Source organism: Convolutriloba macropyga, chromosome 7 (genome assembly GCF_964194025.1).
Source record: "Convolutriloba macropyga chromosome 7, txConMacr16.3, whole genome shotgun sequence".
Taxonomy (NCBI): domain Eukaryota; kingdom Metazoa; phylum Xenacoelomorpha; order Acoela; family Convolutidae; genus Convolutriloba; species Convolutriloba macropyga.
This window is the reverse complement of record NC_134474.1, coordinates 69,871,026-69,892,943: the sequence shown is the minus strand read 5'-3', so window position 1 is coordinate 69,892,943 and position 21,918 is coordinate 69,871,026. Positions and strand designations below refer to the sequence as shown.

At 34.4% G+C, this 21,918-nt stretch overlaps 1 protein-coding gene across 1 annotated transcript in view; it reads right to left on the bottom strand.

Moving 5' to 3' along the window:
- Nucleotides 1–21,918, bottom strand: part of LOC142343283 (apoptosis inhibitor 5-like) — a 283,681-nt gene that overhangs the window by 16,131 nt on the left and 245,632 nt on the right. Inside the window, exons 2-8 of the mRNA XM_075395078.1 lie at nucleotides 17,892–17,974; nucleotides 17,322–17,483; nucleotides 17,075–17,240; nucleotides 13,336–13,499; nucleotides 12,668–12,922; nucleotides 1,067–1,228; nucleotides 562–690 (exon numbers count right to left, since the gene is read on the bottom strand). Coding sequence (XP_075251193.1) covers nucleotides 562–690; nucleotides 1,067–1,228; nucleotides 12,668–12,922; nucleotides 13,336–13,499; nucleotides 17,075–17,240; nucleotides 17,322–17,483; nucleotides 17,892–17,963 — 1,110 coding nt within the window. The 5' untranslated portion in view covers nucleotides 17,964–17,974. The remainder of the gene's footprint in view (nucleotides 1–561; nucleotides 691–1,066; nucleotides 1,229–12,667; nucleotides 12,923–13,335; nucleotides 13,500–17,074; nucleotides 17,241–17,321; nucleotides 17,484–17,891; nucleotides 17,975–21,918) is intronic.

The window sequence follows — 21,918 nt, the reverse complement described above, 5'->3', positions numbered from 1 at the left end:
CCGTAGAGAACGGCTTTCAACTCTCAAAATGATGCTTCCTCCTGACCTTGAATACGAGCAAACCATTTGACTACTTCCCGACTGTTATTTTCAATATTTTGTACTCACAGAGTTGACGTTGACCAAGAAAAAAATTGACTCGTTACCAACAGTTGTAGCACTCCTATTACACATTCATGAAGGACCACTTCCTTGCTGTCTCATCTCCTTGAGGTAAACTTGCTTCATTTGTTGGTGGAAATCATCGAAGCGCCAATATGATCACGACGTTGTCTATCCTTCCTTCTTTGTCGTATCATGTCTCTTTTGTTCTCATTATTTCAAGTTTCAATTGCTTCGTTTACTTGTTTGGTTTCATGACATCAAAAGTTACAACTCAATTCTCTTCTTACATGACTTTCAATAACCTTATCACATTACAAAGTGATACACAATCAACAAAACAGGGCATGCACTTTACAATATAATGGAGAAGTTAATACTGGGCATTAACATGGCATTTCTCGCAGTTTCGCGAAATATATGCAACAACTTGATTGATACAAGAACAGCGAAGCAAACCTTGTGTGATGCGGACAGGAGGTGGAAAGCGTAGATTGCACACTCCACTGCACTCAGGTCACTCGTGGCAACATCAGAAAATGCGTCATCTCCACTCGCCAAGGCCTCGGGTGGAATCGGCATCAAGTCCTAAGCAATAGCAGAATCAATGCACAGCATACCAAAAAACCTCATATTTACTAATCAGATGGTGATCAACTTCAATCAAAAGAAATATTCCATTTCTGGGTAGGTAGGTTGATAGTGCACACTAGCAATTACTTTTTTAAAACTCCCCATCTATAATCCGTATTTAATTCAACGGCTTGTATTCGTTATATTACCAATGTATTCATTTTTTTTGATAACCATTATTCTGCAAAAACACGCAATTAATTTGAATTAGATATTATTCGAAAATGTTTTTGCCGAGACCTGGGTAAGTTCACCTTCTCATCGGATTTCATTAAAAAATGTGATTAAGAAATCAACTTAAATTGTTTACTTATTGAGGGTATTCACTAACCAGAAGTACTTGGAAGAGATACTGGATGGTTACCAGCGTGACTTGTTCACTGCTTGAGTGGGTACTCAACTCAGCCAGCAACTTTAGCATCTGTGTCTTAGATGGCAGGTCTTTGGGTTCCTCTGATGACGCAGCGTACTTCTTCATTGCGGCTGGCATAACCTTAACAGACGTGTCTGATTCAAGAAGCTGTCATCTCAAATTTAGTACAAACATTCCATCTTCAGATTCGCACATGACTGTTTTTTTCCCTTTCGCGACATTTTCGAGAATAAAAATTAAACCATAAAAACATAAGCAATTTTACTATATAATCAGTAAAACTAAATTAAACGGAGTTACTGATGTTGCTGCACGCATTAATTGAATGATATAACCAGTATTAAAAAGTTAAAATATATAAGGAACATAATAAATTTTTGTGATTAAAATATTAATAACTTTCGGCCGAGCTTTAGAAACCCGTAGATTAATTGGTTTCGCAACATTTGTCCATATGCGTTGTTCTCTTAAATTTCAATTTCCAAAGAAAAAAGTGACGAAGACGAGTAGTAATACAAGCACCGACCTAAACAGCAACATTTTTGCATTACAACAAAAAACTCCAACGATATTTTCCACTGCTCAGGAGTAGGTATGAAACAATCGAAACGACTTCAGTTCAACAACTTATTTTTATTACTGTTTCTCGGAGAAGAAAAACAACTGACTAACATCCAAAGAATTGCTCTCGAACAGTTAAGGATAGCTCGAATTTATTGCAGCCTTCTTCAATGACGGACTAAATTCTTAAGAGGGGCTTAAAAAGATGTCCTTAGAGGTTATTATATAGCACTAAAAACACTGATAAAATTTGGAGTGAAAATACACCAAATTAGGCCCTTATTTATCTGACTTTTAACACTGAACTTTTATTATTCCAATTTCCAATTTCCAGAGAAAAAACTGATCAAGACGAGTAGTAATACAAGCACCGACCTAAACTTAGCAAAATTTTTGTATTAAAACAAAAAAAACCACCGACATATTCCACTGCTCAGGAGTAGCTATGAAACAATCAAAACGATTTCTTTTATAACTGTTTCTCGGAGTAAGTTAAAACAACTGAAACAACGGAGCAAAATCAGTACTTTCAATAAAGTACATCTTTTCAATTTTCAATATGAATTTTCATATATTAAGACCTTCTTTCACAAAGGTTTACATGTTAAACCACGCAGAAACATTGTCAATCAAAAATTTTCATTGTTTATTTATTCCAATGCTCGAGAAAAAACATAACTGACTAACGTAGAAGAAGTACTCTCGAACGGTTAAGAATAGCTTGAATTTATTACAGCCTTCTTCAATGCGGGACTTAATTCTTAAGAGGGACTTAAAATGATGTCGTTAGAGGTTATTATATAGCACTAAAACCACTAACAAAATTTGGAGTGAAAATACACCAAATTAGGCCCTTATTTATCTTTTAACAGTGAACTTTTATTATTCCAATTTCCAGAGAAAAAATTGATCAAGACGAGTAGTAATACAAGCACCGACCTAAACTTAGCAAAATTTTTGTATTAGAACAAAAAAAACAACCGACATATTCCACTGCTCAGGAGTAGCTATGAAACAATCAAAACGATTTCTTTTATAACTGTTTCTCGGAGTAAGTTAAAACAATTGAAACTACGGAGCAAAATCAGTACTTTCAATAAAGTACATCTTTTCAATTTCCAATATGAACTTTCATATATTAAGACCTTCTTTCACAAAGGTTTACATGTTAAACCACGGAGAAACATTGTCAATCAAAAATTTTCATTGTTTATTTATTCCAATGTTCGAGAAAAAAAACATAACTGACTAACGTAAAAGAATTATTCTCGAACGGTTAAGGATAGCTCAAATTTATTACAGCCTTCTTCAATGCGGGACTTAATTCTTAAGAAGGACTTAAAATGATGTCGTTAGAGGTTATTATATAGCACTAAACCCACTAATAAAATTTGGAGTGAAAATACACCAAATTAGGCCCTTATTTATCTTTTAACAGTGAACTTTTATTATTCCAATTTCCAGAGAAAAAATTGATCAAGACGAGTAGTAATACAAGCACCGACCTAAACTTAGCAAAATTTTTGTATCAGAACAAAAAAACCAACGATATATTCCACTGCTCATGAGTAGCTATGAAACAATCAAAACGATTTCTTTTATAACCGTTTCTCGGAGTAAGTTAAAACAAATGAAACTACGGAGCAAAATCAGTACTTTCAATAAAGTAATTCTTTTGATTTTTCAATATCAATTTTCATATATTAAGACCTTCTTTCACAAAGGTTTACATGTTAAACCACGGAGAATCATTGTCAATCAAAAATTTTCATTGTTTATTTATTCTCATGTTCGAGAAAAAAACATAACTGACTAACGTAGAAGAATTACTCTCGAACGGTTAAGGATAGCTCGAATTTATTACAGCCTTCTTCAATGCGGGACTTAATTCTTAAGAGGGACTTAAAATGATGTCGTTAGAGGTTATTATATAGCACTAAAACCGCTGATAAAATTTGGAGTGAAAATACACCAAATTAGGCCCTTTTTTAATCTTTTAACAGTGAACTTTTATTATTCCAATTTCCAGAGAAAAAATTGATCAAGACGAGTAGTAATACAAGCACCGACCTACACTTAGCAAATTTTTTTTATCAGAACAAAAAAACCAACGATATATTCCACTGCTCAGGAGTAGCTATGAAACAATCAAAACGATTTCTTTTATAACCGTTTCTCGGAGTAAGTTAAAACAATTGAAACTACGGAGCAAAATCAGTACTTTCAATAAAGTACATCATTTCATTTTTCAATATGAATTTTCATATATTAAGACCTTATTTCACGAAGGTTTACATGTTAAACCATGGAAACATTGTCAATCAAAAATTTTCATTGTTTATTTATTCTCATGTTCGGAAAAATTAAACATAACTGACTAACGTAGAAGAATTACTCTCAAACGGTAAAAGATAACTCGAATTTATTACAGCCTTCTTCAATGCGGGACTTAATTCTTAAGAGGGACTTAAAATGATGTCGCTAGAGGTTATTATATAGCACTAAATCCACTAATAAAATTTGGAGTGAAAATACACCAAATTAGGCCCTTAGGAATCTGACTTTTAACAGTGAACTTTTATTATTCCAATTTCCAGAGAAAAAATTGATCAAGACGAGTAATGATACAAGCACCGACCTAAACTTAGCAAAATTTTTGTATCAGAACAAAAAAAACCACCGATATACTCCACTGCTCAGGAGTAGCTATGAAACAATGAATACGATTTCTTTTATAACTGTTTCTCGGAGTAAGTTAAAACAATTGAAACTACGGAGCAAAAACAGTACTTTCAATAAAGTACATCTTTTCATTTTTCAATATGAATTTTCATATATTAAGACCTTCTTTCACGAAGGTTTACATGTTAAACTACGGAGAAACATTGTCAATCAAAAATTTTCATTGTTTATTTATTCCAATGTTCGAGAAAAAAACATAACTGACTAACGTAAAAGAATTACTCTCGAACGGTTAAGGATAGCTCAAATTTATTACAGCCTTCTTCAATGCGGGACTTAATTCTTAAGAAGGACTTAAAATGATGTCGTTAGAGGTTATTATATAGCACTAAAACCACTAATAAAATTTGGAGTGAAAATACACCAAATTAGGCCCTTATTTATCTTTTAACAGTGAACTTTTATTATTCCAATTTCCAGAGAAAAAATTGATCAAGACGAGTAGTAATACAAGCACCGACCTAAACTTAGCAAAATTTTTGTATCAGAACAAAAAAAACCAACGATATATTCCACTGCTCAGGAGTAGCTATGAAACAATCAAAACGATTTCTTTTATAACCGTTTCTCGGAGTAAGTTAAAACAAATGAAACTACGGAGCAAAATCAGTACTTTCAATAAAGTACATCTTTTCATTTTTCAATATCAATTTTCATATATTAAGACCTTCTTTCACAAAGGTTTACATGTTAAACCACGGAGTATCATTGTCAATCAAAAATTTTCATTGTTTATTTATTCTCATGTTCGAGAAAAAAACATAACTGACTAACGTAGAAGAATTACTCTCGAACGGTTAAGGATAGCTCGAATTTATTACAGCCTTCTTCAATGCGGGACTTAATTCTTAAGAGGGACTTAAAATGATGTCGTTAGAGGTTATTATATAGCACTAAAACCACTGATAAAATTTGGAGTGAAAATACACCAAATTAGGCCCTTATTTATCTTTTAACAGTGAACTTTTATTATTCCAATTTCCAGAGAAAAAATTGATCAAGACGAGTAGTAATACAAGCACCGACCTAAACTTAGCAAAATTTTTGTATTAGAACAAAAAAAAACAACCGACATATTCCACTGCTCAGGAGTAGCTATGAAACAATCAAAACGATTTCTTTTATAACTGTTTCTCGGAGTAAGTTAAAACAATTAAAACTACGGAGCAAAATCAGTACTTTCAATAAAGTACATCTTTTCAATTTCCAATATGAACTTTCATATATTAAGACCTTCTTTCACAAAGGTTTACATGTTAAACCACGGAGAATCATTGTCAATCAAAAATTTTCATTGTTTATTTATTCTCATGTTCGAGAAAAAAACATAACTGACTAACGTAGAAGAATTACTCTCGAACGGTTAAGGATAGCTCGAATTTATTACAGCCTTCTTCAATGCGGGACTTAATTCTTAAGAGGGACTTAAAATGATGTCGTTAGAGGTTATTATATAGCACTAAAACCGCTGATAAAATTTGGAGTGAAAATACACCAAATTAGGCCCTTTTTTATCTTTTAACAGTGAACTTTTATTATTCCAATTTCCAGAGAAAAAATTGATCAAGACGAGTAGTAATACAAGCACCGACCTAAACTTAGCAATTTTTTTTTATCAGAACAAAAAAACCAACGATATACTCCACTGCTCAGGAGTAGCTATGAAACAATGAATACGATTTCTTTTATTACTGTTTCTCGGAGTAAGTTAAAACAATTGAAACTACGGAGCAAAAACAGTACTTTCAATAAAGTACATCTTTTCATTTTTCAATATGAATTTTCATATATTAAGACCTTCTTTCACGAAGGTTTACATGTTAAACTAGGGAGAAACATTGTCAATCAAAAATTTTCATTGTTTATTTATTCCAATGTTCGAGAAAAAAAACATAACTGACTAACGTAAAAGAATTACTCTCGAACGGTTAAGGATAGCTCAAATTTATTACAGCCTTCTTCAATGCGGGACTTAATTCTTAAGAAGGACTTAAAATGATGTCGTTAGAGGTTATTATATAGCACTAAAACCACTAATAAAAAACCACTAACAATACACCAAATTAGGCCCATATTTATCTTTTAACAGTGAACTTTTATTATTCCAATTTCCAGAGAAAAAATTGATCAAGACGAGTAGTAATACAAGCACCGACCTAAACTTAGCAAAATTTTTGTATCAGAACAAAAAAACCAACGATATATTCCACTGCTCAGGAGTAGCTATGAAACAATCAAAACGATTTCTTTTATAACCGTTTCTCGGAGTAAGTTAAAACAAATGAAACTACGGAGCAAAATCAGTACTTTCAATAAAGTACATCTTTTCATTTTTCAATATCAATTTTCATATATTAGGACCTTCTTTCACAAAGGTTTACATGTTAAACCACGGAGAATCATTGTCAATCAAAAATTTTCATTGTTTATTTATTCTCATGTTCGAGAAAAAAACATAACTGACTAACGTAGAAGAATTACTCTCGAACGGTTAAGGATAGCTCGAATTTATTACAGCCTTCTTCAATGCGGGACTTAATTCTTAAGAGGGACTTAAAATGATGTCGTTAGAAGTTATTATATAGCACTAAAACCACTGATAAAATTTGGAGTGAAAATACACCAAATTAGGCCCTTTTTTATCTTTTAACAGTGAACTTTTATTATTCCAATTTCCAGAGAAAAAATTGATCAAGACGAGTAGTAATACAAGCACCGACCTACACTTAGCAAATTTTTTTTTATCAGAACAAAAAAACCAACGATATATTCCACTGCTCAGGAGTAGCTATGAAACAATCAAAACGATTTCTTTTATAACCGTTTCTCGGAGTAAGTTAAAACAATTGAAACTACGGAGCAAAATCAGTACTTTCAATAAAGTACATCTTTTCATTTTTCAATATGAATTTTCATATATTAAGACCTTCTTTCACGAAGGTTTACATGTTAAACCATGGAAACATTGTCAATCAAAAATTGTCATTGTTTATTTATTCTCATGTTCGGAAAAAAACATAACTGACTAACGTAGAAGAATTACTCTCAAACGGTTAAAGATAACTCGAATTTATTACAGCCTTCTTCAATGCGGGACTTAATTCTTAAGAGGGACTTAAAATGATGTCGTTAGAGGTTATTATATAGCACTAAAACCGCTGATAAAATTTGGAGTGAAAATACACCAAATTAGGCCCTTTTTTATCTTTTAACAGTGAACTTTTATTATTCCAATTTCCAGAGAAAAAATTGATCAAGACGAGTAGTAATACAAGCACCGACCTAAACTTAGCAATTTTTTTTTTATCAGAACAAAAAAACCAACGATATACTCCACTGCTCAGGAGTAGCTATGAAACAATGAATACGATTTCTTTTATAACTGTTTCTCGGAGTAAGTTAAAACAATTGAAACTACGGAGCAAAATCAGTACTTTCAATAAAGTACATCTTTTCAATTTCCAATATGAACTTTCATATATTAAGACCTTCTTTCACAAAGGTTTACATGTTAAACCACGGAGAAACATTGTCAATCAAAAATTTTCATTGTTTATTTATTCCAATGTTCGAGAAAAAAAAACATAACTGACTAACGTAAAAGAATTATTCTCGAACGGTTAAGGATAGCTCAAATTTATTACAGCCTTCTTCAATGCGGGACTTAATTCTTAAGAAGGACTTAAAATGATGTCGTTAGAGGTTATTATATAGCACTAAAACCACTAATAAAATTTGAAGTGAAAATACACCAAATTAGACCCTTTCTCATCTGACTTTTAACAATGAACTAACGCCACTTGAGTTCAGCTGCTGCCTCTAGTTAATGAAAGAAACTCATATCACGCAAAACAAAAAAGTCAAGGGCGTAAAAGTCACTCGAAAAGTCAAAACTGTTAAGCAAAAATTTCATAGAAAAGACCAACACGTTTACAATAATTGCTTCAAATTTCTACCAAGAGCAATTAACGAGAAAACTGAAATTTTGTTAAAATTTCTATTAAAGTGTTCAAGATTAGCTTAGTAAAGCATTTCGTGGCGTAGTTTAATCAATGAACTTAAGTACCTTGTAGGTTATTATTAGTATTATTATCTTACTGAATTACAGGTCAAAACAATTATCATTGTGGAGCATAAAATTTCTTATGAGGGCCAACTCACTTAACCACGAAAAAAGAGGGGGACTAAATTCACTAAGGAGGCTTTAAATAAGGTCAATAGAAGCTACGTAAAATGACATCAATTTTATTTAAGTACTTTTCAGTTGACTTATGGGCAATAAAATGATATCACTAATATTTTTTCAATGAAATCGGGGTCAAAAATTGAAGCACAAAAAATAGGTTAGCAATAGAGTTACATTCCTCGCTACAAGGGGTTAGAAACATATACCGAGTAACGTTGGACGAAGTAACACGGATCACGTTCAGAAACCGCTTTTATTTGAGCAACATCTTTAATTTCTGAATGAGAGCAATTTCAATCAAAAAGTTTAAAAGTCAAACGTAAAAAAGTCACTCAAGAAATGAAATCAAAAGAACATTTTAGAAAATGGTCAAGCAAAACTTTTGCAGGAAGGACATGCAAAAAGACATAAGTACATAAATTGCTTCAAACTTTGTTCGAGAGCAATTAACAATAATCAAACCCTTCCAATTGAGCTTTAACCCAACTTAAAGCTCTTGAATTTTACCGATTAATCTCGTTTCTCTTGACTAAAAGTCAAATCGTTCAGTCGAAAAAAGCATTGAAAGTAAGATTATGACGGGACAAACGACTAAATTTGATTATATGATGGACTGATCAGTTGACTTCATTTGAAACCAATTAATCAAGCGTAAAACCTAATATAACCTTCGTTTGATCTAAATCCATCAAAGACTACAACAGCACCCAAAAAGTTTTACTGTAGGTTTGATAATTATATAGAATGAAAGATTTTGCATTTAATTAAGCGGATCTTTTCCGTTTGTGCCCCCAGTAAGTTATACAACCCCAATTACAGAGAACGTGTCATTACATAGTAAATCATTATTTAAAAATATGGCACGTGCGTCTGGGGGTGCAAACAATATGCACCCACTAAGCTGGGGGGCACAAACGGAAAAGATCCAAACATACCCGTCAGATTGCCGGAAAATAGCCGCCGTTGATTCCAATAAGCATGATTGGGATTGAAAGAATAGAAGGTATTGAAAAAAAGATTTTTGTACAAAAACATTTTTTAAGTCCGATTTATTTCGATGGATTATATTTATTTCGTATTTGAGCATACTTCTATTTCTTAGAGAGAGGCTACAGGGTTACTATCAATACCAATAAGCATTAGAGATGGTAACTAAGACTTATAGGAACGATGTTCAAATAGCGGGCATCTAAAATTGGGCTTTATGGGTTTATCCCGTTTCTACTTCTGACTTCAATTTTTTATACTGACTCTGTTCATTTTGAATTGCTTTGCTGAGCAACTGATGTTCAAAATCACTTTTAGCAGAATGAGAGAAGAGAGAAACTGGCCTAGAGAAGTCAAACATACCCGGCAGATTGCCGGAAAATAGCCGCCGTTGATTCCAATAAGCATGATTGGGATTGAACGAATAGAATATATTGAAAAAAAAAAGATTTTTGTACAAAAATATTTTTTAAGTCCGATTTATTTTGATGGCATTTCGTAGTTGAACATACTTCTGTTTCTTGGAGAGAGGCTACAGGGGCTACTATCAACACCAATAAGCATTAGAGGTGGTAACTAAGACTTATAGGAACGACGTTCAAATAGCGGGCATCTAAAATTGGGCTTTATGGGTTTATCCCGTTTCTATTTCTGACTTCAATTTTTTTATACCGACTCTGTTCATTTTGAATTGCTTTGCTTAGCAACTGATGCTCAAATTCACTTTTAGCAGAATGAGAGAAGAGAGAAACTAGCCTAGAGAAGTCAAAAAGATTTCACGCAAAATGCCGAAAAAGCGGCAAAATGGTAAAGCGAAAAAAAGTTTGACGAAGTAAAAAAAAACATATCAGGACAAGTCCTGACGTACAATTCAAAGAATTTTCATTGACTAAACAGAAAAACTAGACCTAGAATGGACTATGAGTGAATTGAGAAAACCATTTAAAAAAAAGAACATACTTGAAGTTGAACATACTTCTGTTTCTTGGAGAGAGGCTACAGGGGCTACTATCAACACCAATAAGCATTAGAGGTGGTAACTAAGACTTATAGGAACGACGTTCAAATAGCGGGCATCTAAAATTGGGCTTTATGGTTTATCCCGTCTTTACTTCTGACTTCAATTTTTTATACTGACTCTGTTCATTTTGAATTGCTTTGCTGAGCAACTGCTGTTCAAAATCATTTTTAGCAGAATGAGAGAAGAGAGAAACTAGCCTAGAGAAGTCAAAAAGATTTCACGCAAAATGTCGAAAAAGCGGCAAAATGGTGAAGCGAAAAAAAGTTTGACGAAGTAAAAAAAATACGAGCGCAATAATAGCCGGCTGAGAAGATGAGGGCGGCTATTAAAAAGATTTCATGCAAAATGTTGAAAAAGCGGCAAAATGAGGTAAAGCGAAACATTTTTTTATTCGACGAAGTAAAAAAAACATAGCAGGACAAGTCCTGAAATACAATCCAAGTAATTGAATGAAAGACAGACCTAATGAACCTGACCAGCAGATCAATTGAAAAATCCCAGCCAACAAGACAAAATCTCAAAAGTTGAGAAACTAAAAGAATCAAACAAACTAACCAAAAAAAAACGATCATTGCTAAAACCCTTGAAGCTTTTAACTTGAAGGCCATATATGACTCATTTCAAAAAAATGATTAACTCACGCAAAAACCTTCAAAGAGATGAATCTGCCACTAAAAGTAGATGAACTGGACAAATATGACAAATGCATCAAGGAACTGAGAAGAGAAAATTTAAAGAAAATTTTTAAAAATAGGGCTATAAAAAGGTCAAAACATTTTTTTGACTCTGTTTTGCAAACCGTCTACAACATTTAAAAAGTTTCGTTAGCCAGTAAAGATAGTTAAACTCAGAGAATGACAAAAAAATCGAACAATTTGAAAACATTTAAAAATTTTAAATTGTAAGGTTTATTTAAAAAATTCCCTACAATTGCAAAATTAAAAAATGGAAACTATTTTATTGCCCCTAGAAACTATGTAGTAACATTCTAGCAAACCCTATAGGAGGTTCCCAGGCCACTGAAAAAAAAAATTTCAAAAATTTAAAGAAAAAATTGCAACTTTATCAAAACATTGGTAAAAGATATTAAAATGTTGAATACCATTCCATGGCCAAAAAATATTTTCAGTAAACTGTTAGCAAACCCTAGATGAGGCTTCTTGCCCCCTGGGGCTGGAAAACTTGAATAATGACAATAAATGTCAGAAAATTTGAAGAAAAAAAACAAGTTAAAAAAACAATTAAAAAAAGGTAAAATTCATGAAGTTAAAATGTTTAAAACCAATTCATTACCACAAGAAACTATGCAATAACCTATTATTAAATGCCAGAGGAGCTTTTTTGACATCAAAGTCTGAAACAACTCAAAAAATGACAAAAATTTTCAAAAACAATTTGAAAAAATTAGTATAAATTACCGTGTTTATGTTTGGAGTAGCAAGACATAGCGCTTGACAAAAACTGACAAAAAAGTGACAAAAATTTTCAAACAATTTGAAAAAATTAGTATAAATTACCGTGTTTATGTTTGGAGTAGCAATAGATATAGCTCTTAAAGTGGCCGTAAAAAGCAATTTTGTATTGCAAAGGACCTTTACCGTCTTTAATAAACCTCAATTTCACACTGGTCTAACAAAAAATTCCAAAAAATGACGAAAAAGTGCTAAAAATTTCATTATTTTAGTCTCCAGAACTCCCAAAAATGACCTTTTAACCTTGAATTACGGCCTTCCCAGTAGCTTCACCACTCTTAGTACTTGAGGGACTACTAAACGCGGGCCTCTAATGAAACTTGATGCCCGCTGAGCTTTACCTGTTTATCCCGTTTTGAAAGCTCAAAGTCATGAAAACAGGTGTGAAAATATCTTACAAAAATAAAAAAAAAGACAGAGCACCAATACAATCCAATTCTTGGATTGTAAAAAATAGGAGCGCTATAATAGCCGGCTGAGAAGATGAGGGCGGCTATTAACTAACCATTAGGTTGATTGTTCTCAAGCGAAGGCCATTAGGTAGTCCATTGTAAAATCTAATTCCTTCACTCATTCCAGAGCGTACGTACCTTTTCACACAAAGTGATGGCAAATTTGTGTGAGCTGACGTTTTTGCTGAAGAATGGGAGTGCTTGTTCGCAGCACATGTAGAATGACGTAATGGCCTTGTTCGATTCAAATGCCTTGGCGTCTAAGTTAGTTCCAGCTTTGGCTTCGATGACCTCAATCATTTGCTGTCTGGTGGTCAACAACTTCATTGACTTCAACACTGCCAAGATTCCGAGGAGAGCAGCAAACGTACAAGGGTCAGCTGAGGCCATCAGCTAGAAAGATATTTTCTAAGTTAAATTTTCCTCGAAATATTTCCCTAATTCAAAGCTTCGGTTTGAACAAAATCTTGCGCGAAAAGCACTTCGATGTTAATAATTTGGTAGTTGTTAAGTGACTCAGATGAAGTCAGTGAGAACATTTGGCATTGGTCGGGAAAACGCGCAGCGGCTCGAGATACAAGCCAGAATTTCGATTGGTTTCGAGTCACGTAGCCTTGCTTTTAAACACGCACTTTGTAAATTCTCCAATGCCGACAGTTTTAAAATCTGGCACTGTATACAGGAAAATCTGGCATTCTAGAAACTGGCATTGCAGATTATCTTCAAAATTTTAGATACTTCTCATGCCCTTAATTTGCTAATAAATACCCAAGAGGAAAAAATGAATGTTCAGTTAAGGGTCTCACCTTTTTGACAGTCATGACAATGTACTTCTCAGTTTCTGCACTCAGCTCATCATTTCCAAATGTAGCTAGCTTAGATGAAATAAACTTGCATGTTTTCTCTCGCACGGATGCCTCTTCGCCATCAGCCGGATTCGCCAATTGTTGGAAAACACCATTTAGACATTCTGATAACAATATTAACATTAGTGTGGATCGAGCAAATCAGGATTTTAACGTAAACTTAACCACCACTTAACCCAAACATAACAGGCAGATTGTCGAAAAATAGCCGCCAGTGTTTCACATAACCCCGATTGAATTTGAAAGAAAAGAAAAACTTGATTTTTTACAAAAACATTTTTAAAGTGCGAACTATTTTATGTTATTTTGTAGCTGGACATCCTCATTAGACTTATAGCAACAAGATCAAAGAGCGGGCACCTAAAATTGGGCTTTTGGGCTCATCCCGTTTCCGAGTCTAGATTATTTTGTTAAACAACTGCTGCTTAAAAGCACCTTGAGCAGATAAGACTAGCCTAGAGAAAAGATAAGATTTCGCGCTAAATGTTTAACAAGCTGTGAACTAAGGTGAAGCCAGACAAATTTTTGTTCCACAAACTTAAAAATAGCCAGAAGACTCCAGAATGGATCTGAAGTAAATATTCACTTAGCCCCCACTAAAACGTTAGATTCAAAAACCAAATAAATTGTATTCTTGATCTTTTCTACTAATCGTCTTCAACGAGAAACACTGAGGAACAAACGGAAGGGAGGTGCACAAACTGATTTTTCTCAAGCTGCCACTTCAAACCAGCTAATCTCAATACATCTTGTATAACAGTTTCTACTCAATAAATAACGTGGAAAAAAACCATACATACCTATCAAACTGGGGAAAAAGAAAAAATTCAAAATCTAATTAAAATACCTTTTCTTACAGATTAAGTACAAGTTCTGAGATCCCAAATTTTCTTCTACTGAAACCTCGAAACACCACATGTGCTCAATCAGAGACTACCAATACATCCCACTTAACAACTTAAAATGTCAAACAGCAAAATTTAATTGAAAACCACAAGGTTGCTACTTCAGTTATACCTCCTGCAGTAACACAGCCCATGGAATTGTTCCAGGTAAACAAACGATAAAAAGTAAAAGTTTTCCACAGATCACAAAAACAGAAAAAACATAACCGACTAACGTCGGGCGAATTGCTCTCAAACGACCGGCGGGCGGTTGTCAGCACCTAGCCACTGTTTAGTGAGGTTAGCTTTCGCTTGATTGAAGAGGCGTGAGGCTAGGGTAATAGACGATATTATCACGCCACATAACAGCCGCTGAAGTCAACAAAAGAGTTAAGGAGAGAGAGAGAGAGAGAGAGAGAGAGTGCGAGGTAAAACGTGAGCGAGAAAGAGAAGGAAAGAAACGCCAACCAACACACACACAGAGAGAAAGAGAGAGAGCTAGAAATTTTTTCCATGAGATTCTAGCCTTGTTAGTAACTAAATCATATAAAAAACTGAAAGTGCAAAATTCAGAAGAAAACTTTCAACATTTCGCAGTGACGAAAATGTTCAAAGAACATTTTTTGCCTCTGGATTTTTGTCATGTAACCCATCTGCAAGACTTAAAAAGCTTCGTTGGCCAGTATTAATCGTTAAACTCAAAAAAGGACTCAAAAACTGCAAATAAAATGACAAAAATTTCAAAAAAAAAAAAATGAAAAAATCATAAGTTTTATTAAAAAATCGATAAAATTTGTGATATTAAAAAGTTCAAAACTATTCTATCGCAATAAAAATTCTTCAGTGACCTATTATCAAAGCCTATACGAGGTTTCTTGGGGCTGGAAGAACTTAGATAATGACAAATTTTGAAAAATTTGAAAAAAAAATTCAAGTTTTATCCAACAATTGCTAAAAATCGTGATGTTCAAATGTTGAAAAACATTCTACCACTAGAAACAATGCAGCAACGTACTATCAAACCCTTCAGGAGGTTGTCTGAACCCTGAGGCTGAAAAATCTTGAATAATGAAAATATGTCAAAAAATTTTTTAAAATATAGCAATTTTTGTCAAAAAAATGCTAAAATTCGTGATCTTTAAATCTTGAAAATGATTCCATTACTTCTAGAAACTACATAGTAACCTATTATTAAACCCTCGAGGAAGTTCCTTGGCTCTTGAGGCTGGATAAACCTAAAAAACGACAAAAACTCAAAAACATTGAAAAAATTTGCAAAATTTATCAAAAAAAAATGCAAAAAATTCGTAGTGTTGAAATGTTGAAACCATTCTATTACCACTACAAACTATTCAATAACCTATTATCAAATCCTAGAGTGGATTCCTTGACACCTAGGGCTGAAAAAACTTAAAAAAGTGACAAAAAATTTCAAAAATCTCGAAAAAAAATTGTGAAAATTAGTATAAATTTGCGTTTTTAGCTAGCGGTTGTTCGTCAGTAGCTAGCCACGGGTGGGGGGAGAGTGCACGGGGGTGCCGACAGTCGGGTGGGGGGGGTGAGGGGGGCAACAGGGCGGTGGGGGGCAATAGTGGGGGGGTCAGCAGTGGGGGGTCTTCAACCTCTAAGAACCGCTGTTCACACCATAAGTATAAAACTCCAAAACTGTTTGAGCTGAAACCGAGCTAAAAGGCTCTAAGAGCACTTGATGCCCGCTGGGCGCTACCTGTTATCCCGTTTTTGAGGACGAAAAGTCAAAAGCGTCAGACGAAAAATTGATCAAGCGAAAAATCGCATAAAAAAAAAGACCGACAGGACTAATATAATTGCTACAAACTTCGTTTGAGAGCAATTAACAAGACAGGTTTAAAATTAGGCCAACTTTAATAAATTTTCTTTACCAATAAATCAACAACCAAATGAAAAGATTGGCAAAATAACACTAAAAACTCACTCCAATAAGGAACCTTAAGACAACAAATCGAAGGATACAAAAAAGCGTCTAAACGGCAAAATAGCTCAAAATTGCTTTCGATGGTCAAAAACGCTTGCTTAGGTGCAACTACGAGTTAAAATAATTGAGAAAAACTAATTTGAAAAATCCGAGCTTCGAGCACAAAAATTTCACATCTACTTTTTTGCTTATCTTTTGAAAACAGGTATGAACAAAACTACCACTCTCACTTTGCTCCGCTCCTCAAATTTTTTTCAACAACCGAATTTAAATCGACTTGCATCAGATGAATTGCTCTCCAACGATAGGCGGGGCAATTATATTTAAAGGGTGTGTGTAGCTTAGAAATTTTTTATGGGTGCATAAAATCAATCCCACATGGATTTGAAAACCTGACCTCGAGGTTGGCAGTCTGAAATCTAAACCACTGAGCTATTGATTTCCTTTCGATCACAGCCGCTTTCACCGACGAACTTCATTTCAGAACGACAGCACATTTGACAACTCAAAAATGAAGCGTGAAAAAGGCACTCAAGAAGTCAAAAATGACCAACACGTCTGCAATAACTGCTTCAAGCTTCGTTCGAGAGCAATTAAAAGTCCAAATTTTAACACATGCGGCTTTGACTTTCGCAACCTGTTTGAAATCGAGCTTTGAAATTTATTTTCAGATATTTAAGAAAGCAGCCGGCTTGCCTCTCCGACGATTGATTGAGACTTAAACAGCAGGACAACGGCGCATAGAGAGCCTGCCGCGGAGGCAGAGTATGGTGAGCAAAACTGGTATTTTGCATACGTTCAAATAAGCATTTCTCATATGAGCAATGCAAGCAAAAGTTACCTTTTGGGTTTGCCTTCAGTAGCTGATAAAGGGATCCCTGAACTACAACTAACTCCACGTTATCATCGGTATCTAGAAGTTGGGAGAGAATATCAGCAACTTTTGACACGTTTTCAGGGTTATCTTTGCAGAAATTGGGTAGCTCCTTGATAGCGTATCGTCTTATCTTAAACGAAATAATTCAGATATAAAATGCCAATTTAGAAAATCTCTAAGGCATCAATTGAGAAAGCTTAAAAGTACTAACTGATTGATCTTCGTCTTCGCATAAGTCAAGTTGTGCATCAATTGCTTGACTTTCTAGAGCCGGAAACTTCTTGTAGAATTTAACAATAAACTGACAAGCCAACTGTTTTGCTTTAGTGTCGCCTTTCACAGCCCCCAATATTTCTTTGAATGCCGTCTGAAGCTGGAACAGATGAAACTAATGTTTGCAATAGCACTTGTAGTTGCAATTAAGAGTAGAGATTTCAGAAAAGGTTTTCTACTTGTTTTGATCAGTCAGTTTTGGACATTAAAAAATATCCAATTGCAAGTATATTTGAAAAATTCGTTGAATGTATCGCACGAAACGAATAGACGGCCTTTTTAGCAATGAGACTATTTTAGATCAGTAGGCCTACTATGCTGCACAATTGGGGGAAACGATATCATGCAATTTTCTTCCTTTTCTCGATATCAAACGATACATTATATCATGCATTTTAATATCAAAGTTTTTCACAAGAAGACAAAACAGTAGTAGGCCATGCAATCCCCAGTACATGGATATCAACAGCTATTCGATAAGAGACAATTTCAATTCTTTATCATTTACCTCAGCCTCACTAGCTTTTCCTGCGGAGAGCACGTCATAGTCAGTGTACAACTTCTCGACTGAGACTACCATTTTCAGGTCTAAAATGAGAAATACATGAAAGACAGTTCATTGTAAGAAAACAATTTTCTTTGCTCATTAAGTTGCCACATCAAAAATCTCTTTACATTCAGCTTTGTTCAAAAAATCGGGTCTTTCTCATTAAAGCCACCCCCCCCCCGCCCCACTTAGTGGTCAGATAAACCATAGCCCCCCCCCCCCCTCATGGTAATTATACCATAATGGGGGCTATAATTTCGTGAGGGGGCTATAATGGGAAAGACACAAAAAATATTAAAGAAAGGATCATACAAAAAATGTAAGCGCAAGACTGTTAACTATATAGAAAAACAGAAAACAAAGGGAAAGAAACTAAGAGGCAGAGCGAGAAACACTTGAATTTAATTTGAAGTATAAAAGCAATGCGTTACTCAAATTGAAAGTGCAATAATTATAAAGGGCGAAAAGTTTTTTTGAACGGACAATAGTCGAAAAACAAACTAGATGAAGTTAAAGATGATACATTATATAAAGCAGAAATCCTTCCAAGTGAAGTAAGGAAAAGTTGGAGGATAATCTTTCGACACTGCTATAAAAAATTTCTGCAAAATATTTGTCAAAGAAAATTTAGTCTGCTTAAAGTTTCTTATTGCATCTGGTATGGAGTTTCACTTTATGACAGTTTGGTGAAAAAAATGAGTTGTGGTCGATGATCTGTGGTCTTGAAATATGATATGATTAGTTCTAGTATTTATGTGATAATTAGCACTGGAAGACTAACACATTGATCGAATGCTTTCTTGTTACCTTTAATGTTTTCTTGTTATATGACATTTACTTTCATTAATATTCATTTCAACTTTTGTGCACCACTTTTCAATGTTTAACAGGTCTTTTTGAATTGAGTCTGCTTTAGAAGATACTTATTAATAATCATCTGTATAGCCGAATGCTTTGCACTCCTTCATTTGTTTGGGTAAATCATTCACAGAGATAATAAATAGCAAAGGTCCAATCAGTGAGCCTTGAGGGACACCACTTGTTACAGGCACTGTTCTTCACTTTGATATTGTTTGCGATCTCATAAATAACTTGCAATTATCTGATAATAACTTGAAATTTCCTCCAACACCTACATCTCCAATTTTTTGGGCAGCAAAGTATAGGGCACACTATCAAAAGCTGTTTTGAAATCAAAATACCTCACAGAAACAGTTCCATACCGAATTTTTATTCAAAAGTAGCGGTTCAAACCACAAAATTGTTTTCGATTTTTTTACTTTCTCTTAGTCCAACAGTATACCTCTGAATTTTTTCTTAGTCCAAATTTTTCATAGTCCTAGAGTGCTTGATTGGGTGCTACGGACCAATTCTTGATAAATGTCTAAGTCTCGTCCGTTTCTTGTTTGACCGGTGAAAGCCGATGAGATTTCACACTTTGAAAACATCACTCAAATGGAATTTGAGATCTCTTCCGTTTGTGCCCCACACTACGTTATGCTCCCTCCAGTCACAAAGCACGTGCCATTACCATTACATTGTAAATCATTTTAAAAATATGGCACGTGCGTCTCTGGGGTGCAAAAAGATGCACCCACTAAGCTGGGCGAGGGGAGGCACAAACAAAAAAGATCTCGAATTTGTTAAAAGAAAGCTCACAAGAAAAAACTCATTATTCGCGAGATTCAATATTCTATTGCTCGCCTGAGCACGAATACATCGTTCCCATAATTGTTAAAAAGATAGCACACAATAGAAGTATTCGTCGGTGGTAACGCCTTCTTTTATAATTACAAACTTACTCCACAGGAGCCGATTGACGCAGCCGGTGAGCTCGAAAATCTTGCAGCCGAATCAGATTTAACAGAAATTTTAGTCAGTGGGATAACAGTGGAATCTATAGGCGTTCGTTTGCCACATTAATTAAATTCAACGGTTGACTCGAAGTGCCTATACCATTTTTCAGCCCCTGCCCAGCTTACTGGGTGCATATCATTTGCTCGTACCGAAGCTCGTCCCAAATCCTCACATGATGATTTACTAGTTAACGACACGTGCTCTCTATCGGGATTGCATAACGGACAGGGGGTCAAAAACGGAAGAGATCCAAAAACTTTGACGAACAATAACTTTTTCACGACCCTTTCTTTTCTTCATTTCAACAGACCGCAGTGGCCAGAAAGCAGATAACGTGTATAGTACCGTCCGTGCAGTTCCGGAAACCTCAGGCAGTGACCGATGAAGGCCCATTTTGTTTGAAGCGGTGACCAGTCGGACAATCGCAATGTTCTAGTTAAAAATTTTACTTGGATAGGTGTACCAAAGTGCCCCTCTGAGCACTCCAGGACAACAATCTCTTAATTTGTTTCAAAAATTCAAACGTAAAACCACACTGTAAATCATGAGAACGCCGTCCGATAATTGTTCAGAATATTATAAGCACATTTAGGTGTTATGTTGTGCCCATTGTATTATATGCAACTGAAGTTTGGCGCTGCAACCAGACCTATCTAATCTCAAAAGACAAATACACAAAAAAGCGGCAAAGGGTATTTTTGGTACCCTTATTGGTTACAAAAACCGAATTTTAGGCTTCAAAACTCATTTTTTTGCTATAAACTTAGAACTCTACAGTCTCCTAACTAATTGAATCTCTAAGTGCGATGCAATTAAGGTGCATATTATTTTATCAATACAACCTACTACAGAAGATGAAGTTGGTGATGGTACATTATATAAAACGGAAATCCTTTAAAATGCAACCGTAAAAAATTGGAGTACAATCTTTCAACTCTGTTATAAAAACTTTCTACAAAACATTTTCAATGACATTTTAGAAAGTGCCTTATTGCATATAGTAAGGAGTTCCACTTCACAGAATCTTGATGAAAACGAGTTTGAAATATGATACGTTTAGTTCAAATTTTATTTAATAATTAGCACGGGGGAGAATAAACCAATTACTCGATTGCTTTGTTTTTATCTTTGAAACCTATGATTATCCGGCAAAAGGTTGATGACAAAACTCAAAATCAAATATGAATGATTTACGCAAAATATAAACATAGGCCAAGCTGTCTTTAGTTCCATATCTTCACAAACGAAACATTGCAGCTGACAAAGAAATAAGCATTAAAACTACCAGGGAGGTCTTGGTTGCAATATTAAAAGTAACTGTCATTAAAATTTTCTTCTGCAATGGTCAATGAGTCTCTCTTGACAAAAATTATATAGTTATGGTTGCAATGAGAAATCTCTAAAAGTAATAAGACAGGCGTTGACAGCCACGTAGTCCCCATAGGCATGAAATTTGGAATAACCATTGCTGTAGACAGGAGGATGCAAGTGCATCCAGACAAACAGAAAATGATTAGCACCATACAATAAAACGAAGGAAATGGCTTAATGGTAACAAAAGCTGGAGAAAAAAAGAGGACCCAACAAATGGACGCGACAGAGCAATCAGAAACAAAATGACTAACAAATTATCTAAATATGTATATAATGAATAATCACAAAGTAATAAGTCAAACGTTGAAAACCAAGTAGTCCTCACAGTCATAAAATTTGCATTAGCCACTGCTGTAGGCGACAGGGTCGCAAGTGCATCCAGAACAAAAGAAAATTATTAGTAACTTTCAATTAAATGATTATAAAAACTTTCTACAAAACATTTTTCAATGACATTTTAGAAAGTGCCTTATTGCATATAGTAAGGAGTTCCACTTCACAGAATCTTGATGAAAACGAATTTTTTTTTAGAAAAGCTGATGATCTGTGGTCTTGAAATATGATACGTTTAGTTCAAATTTTATTTAATAATTAGCACGGGGGAGAATAAACCAATTACTCGATTGCTTTGTTTTTATCTTTGAAACCTATGATTATCCGGCAAAAGGTTGATGACAAAATTCAAAATCAAATATGAATGATTTACGCAAAATATAAACATAGGCCAAGCTGTCTTTAGTTCCATATCTTCACAAAC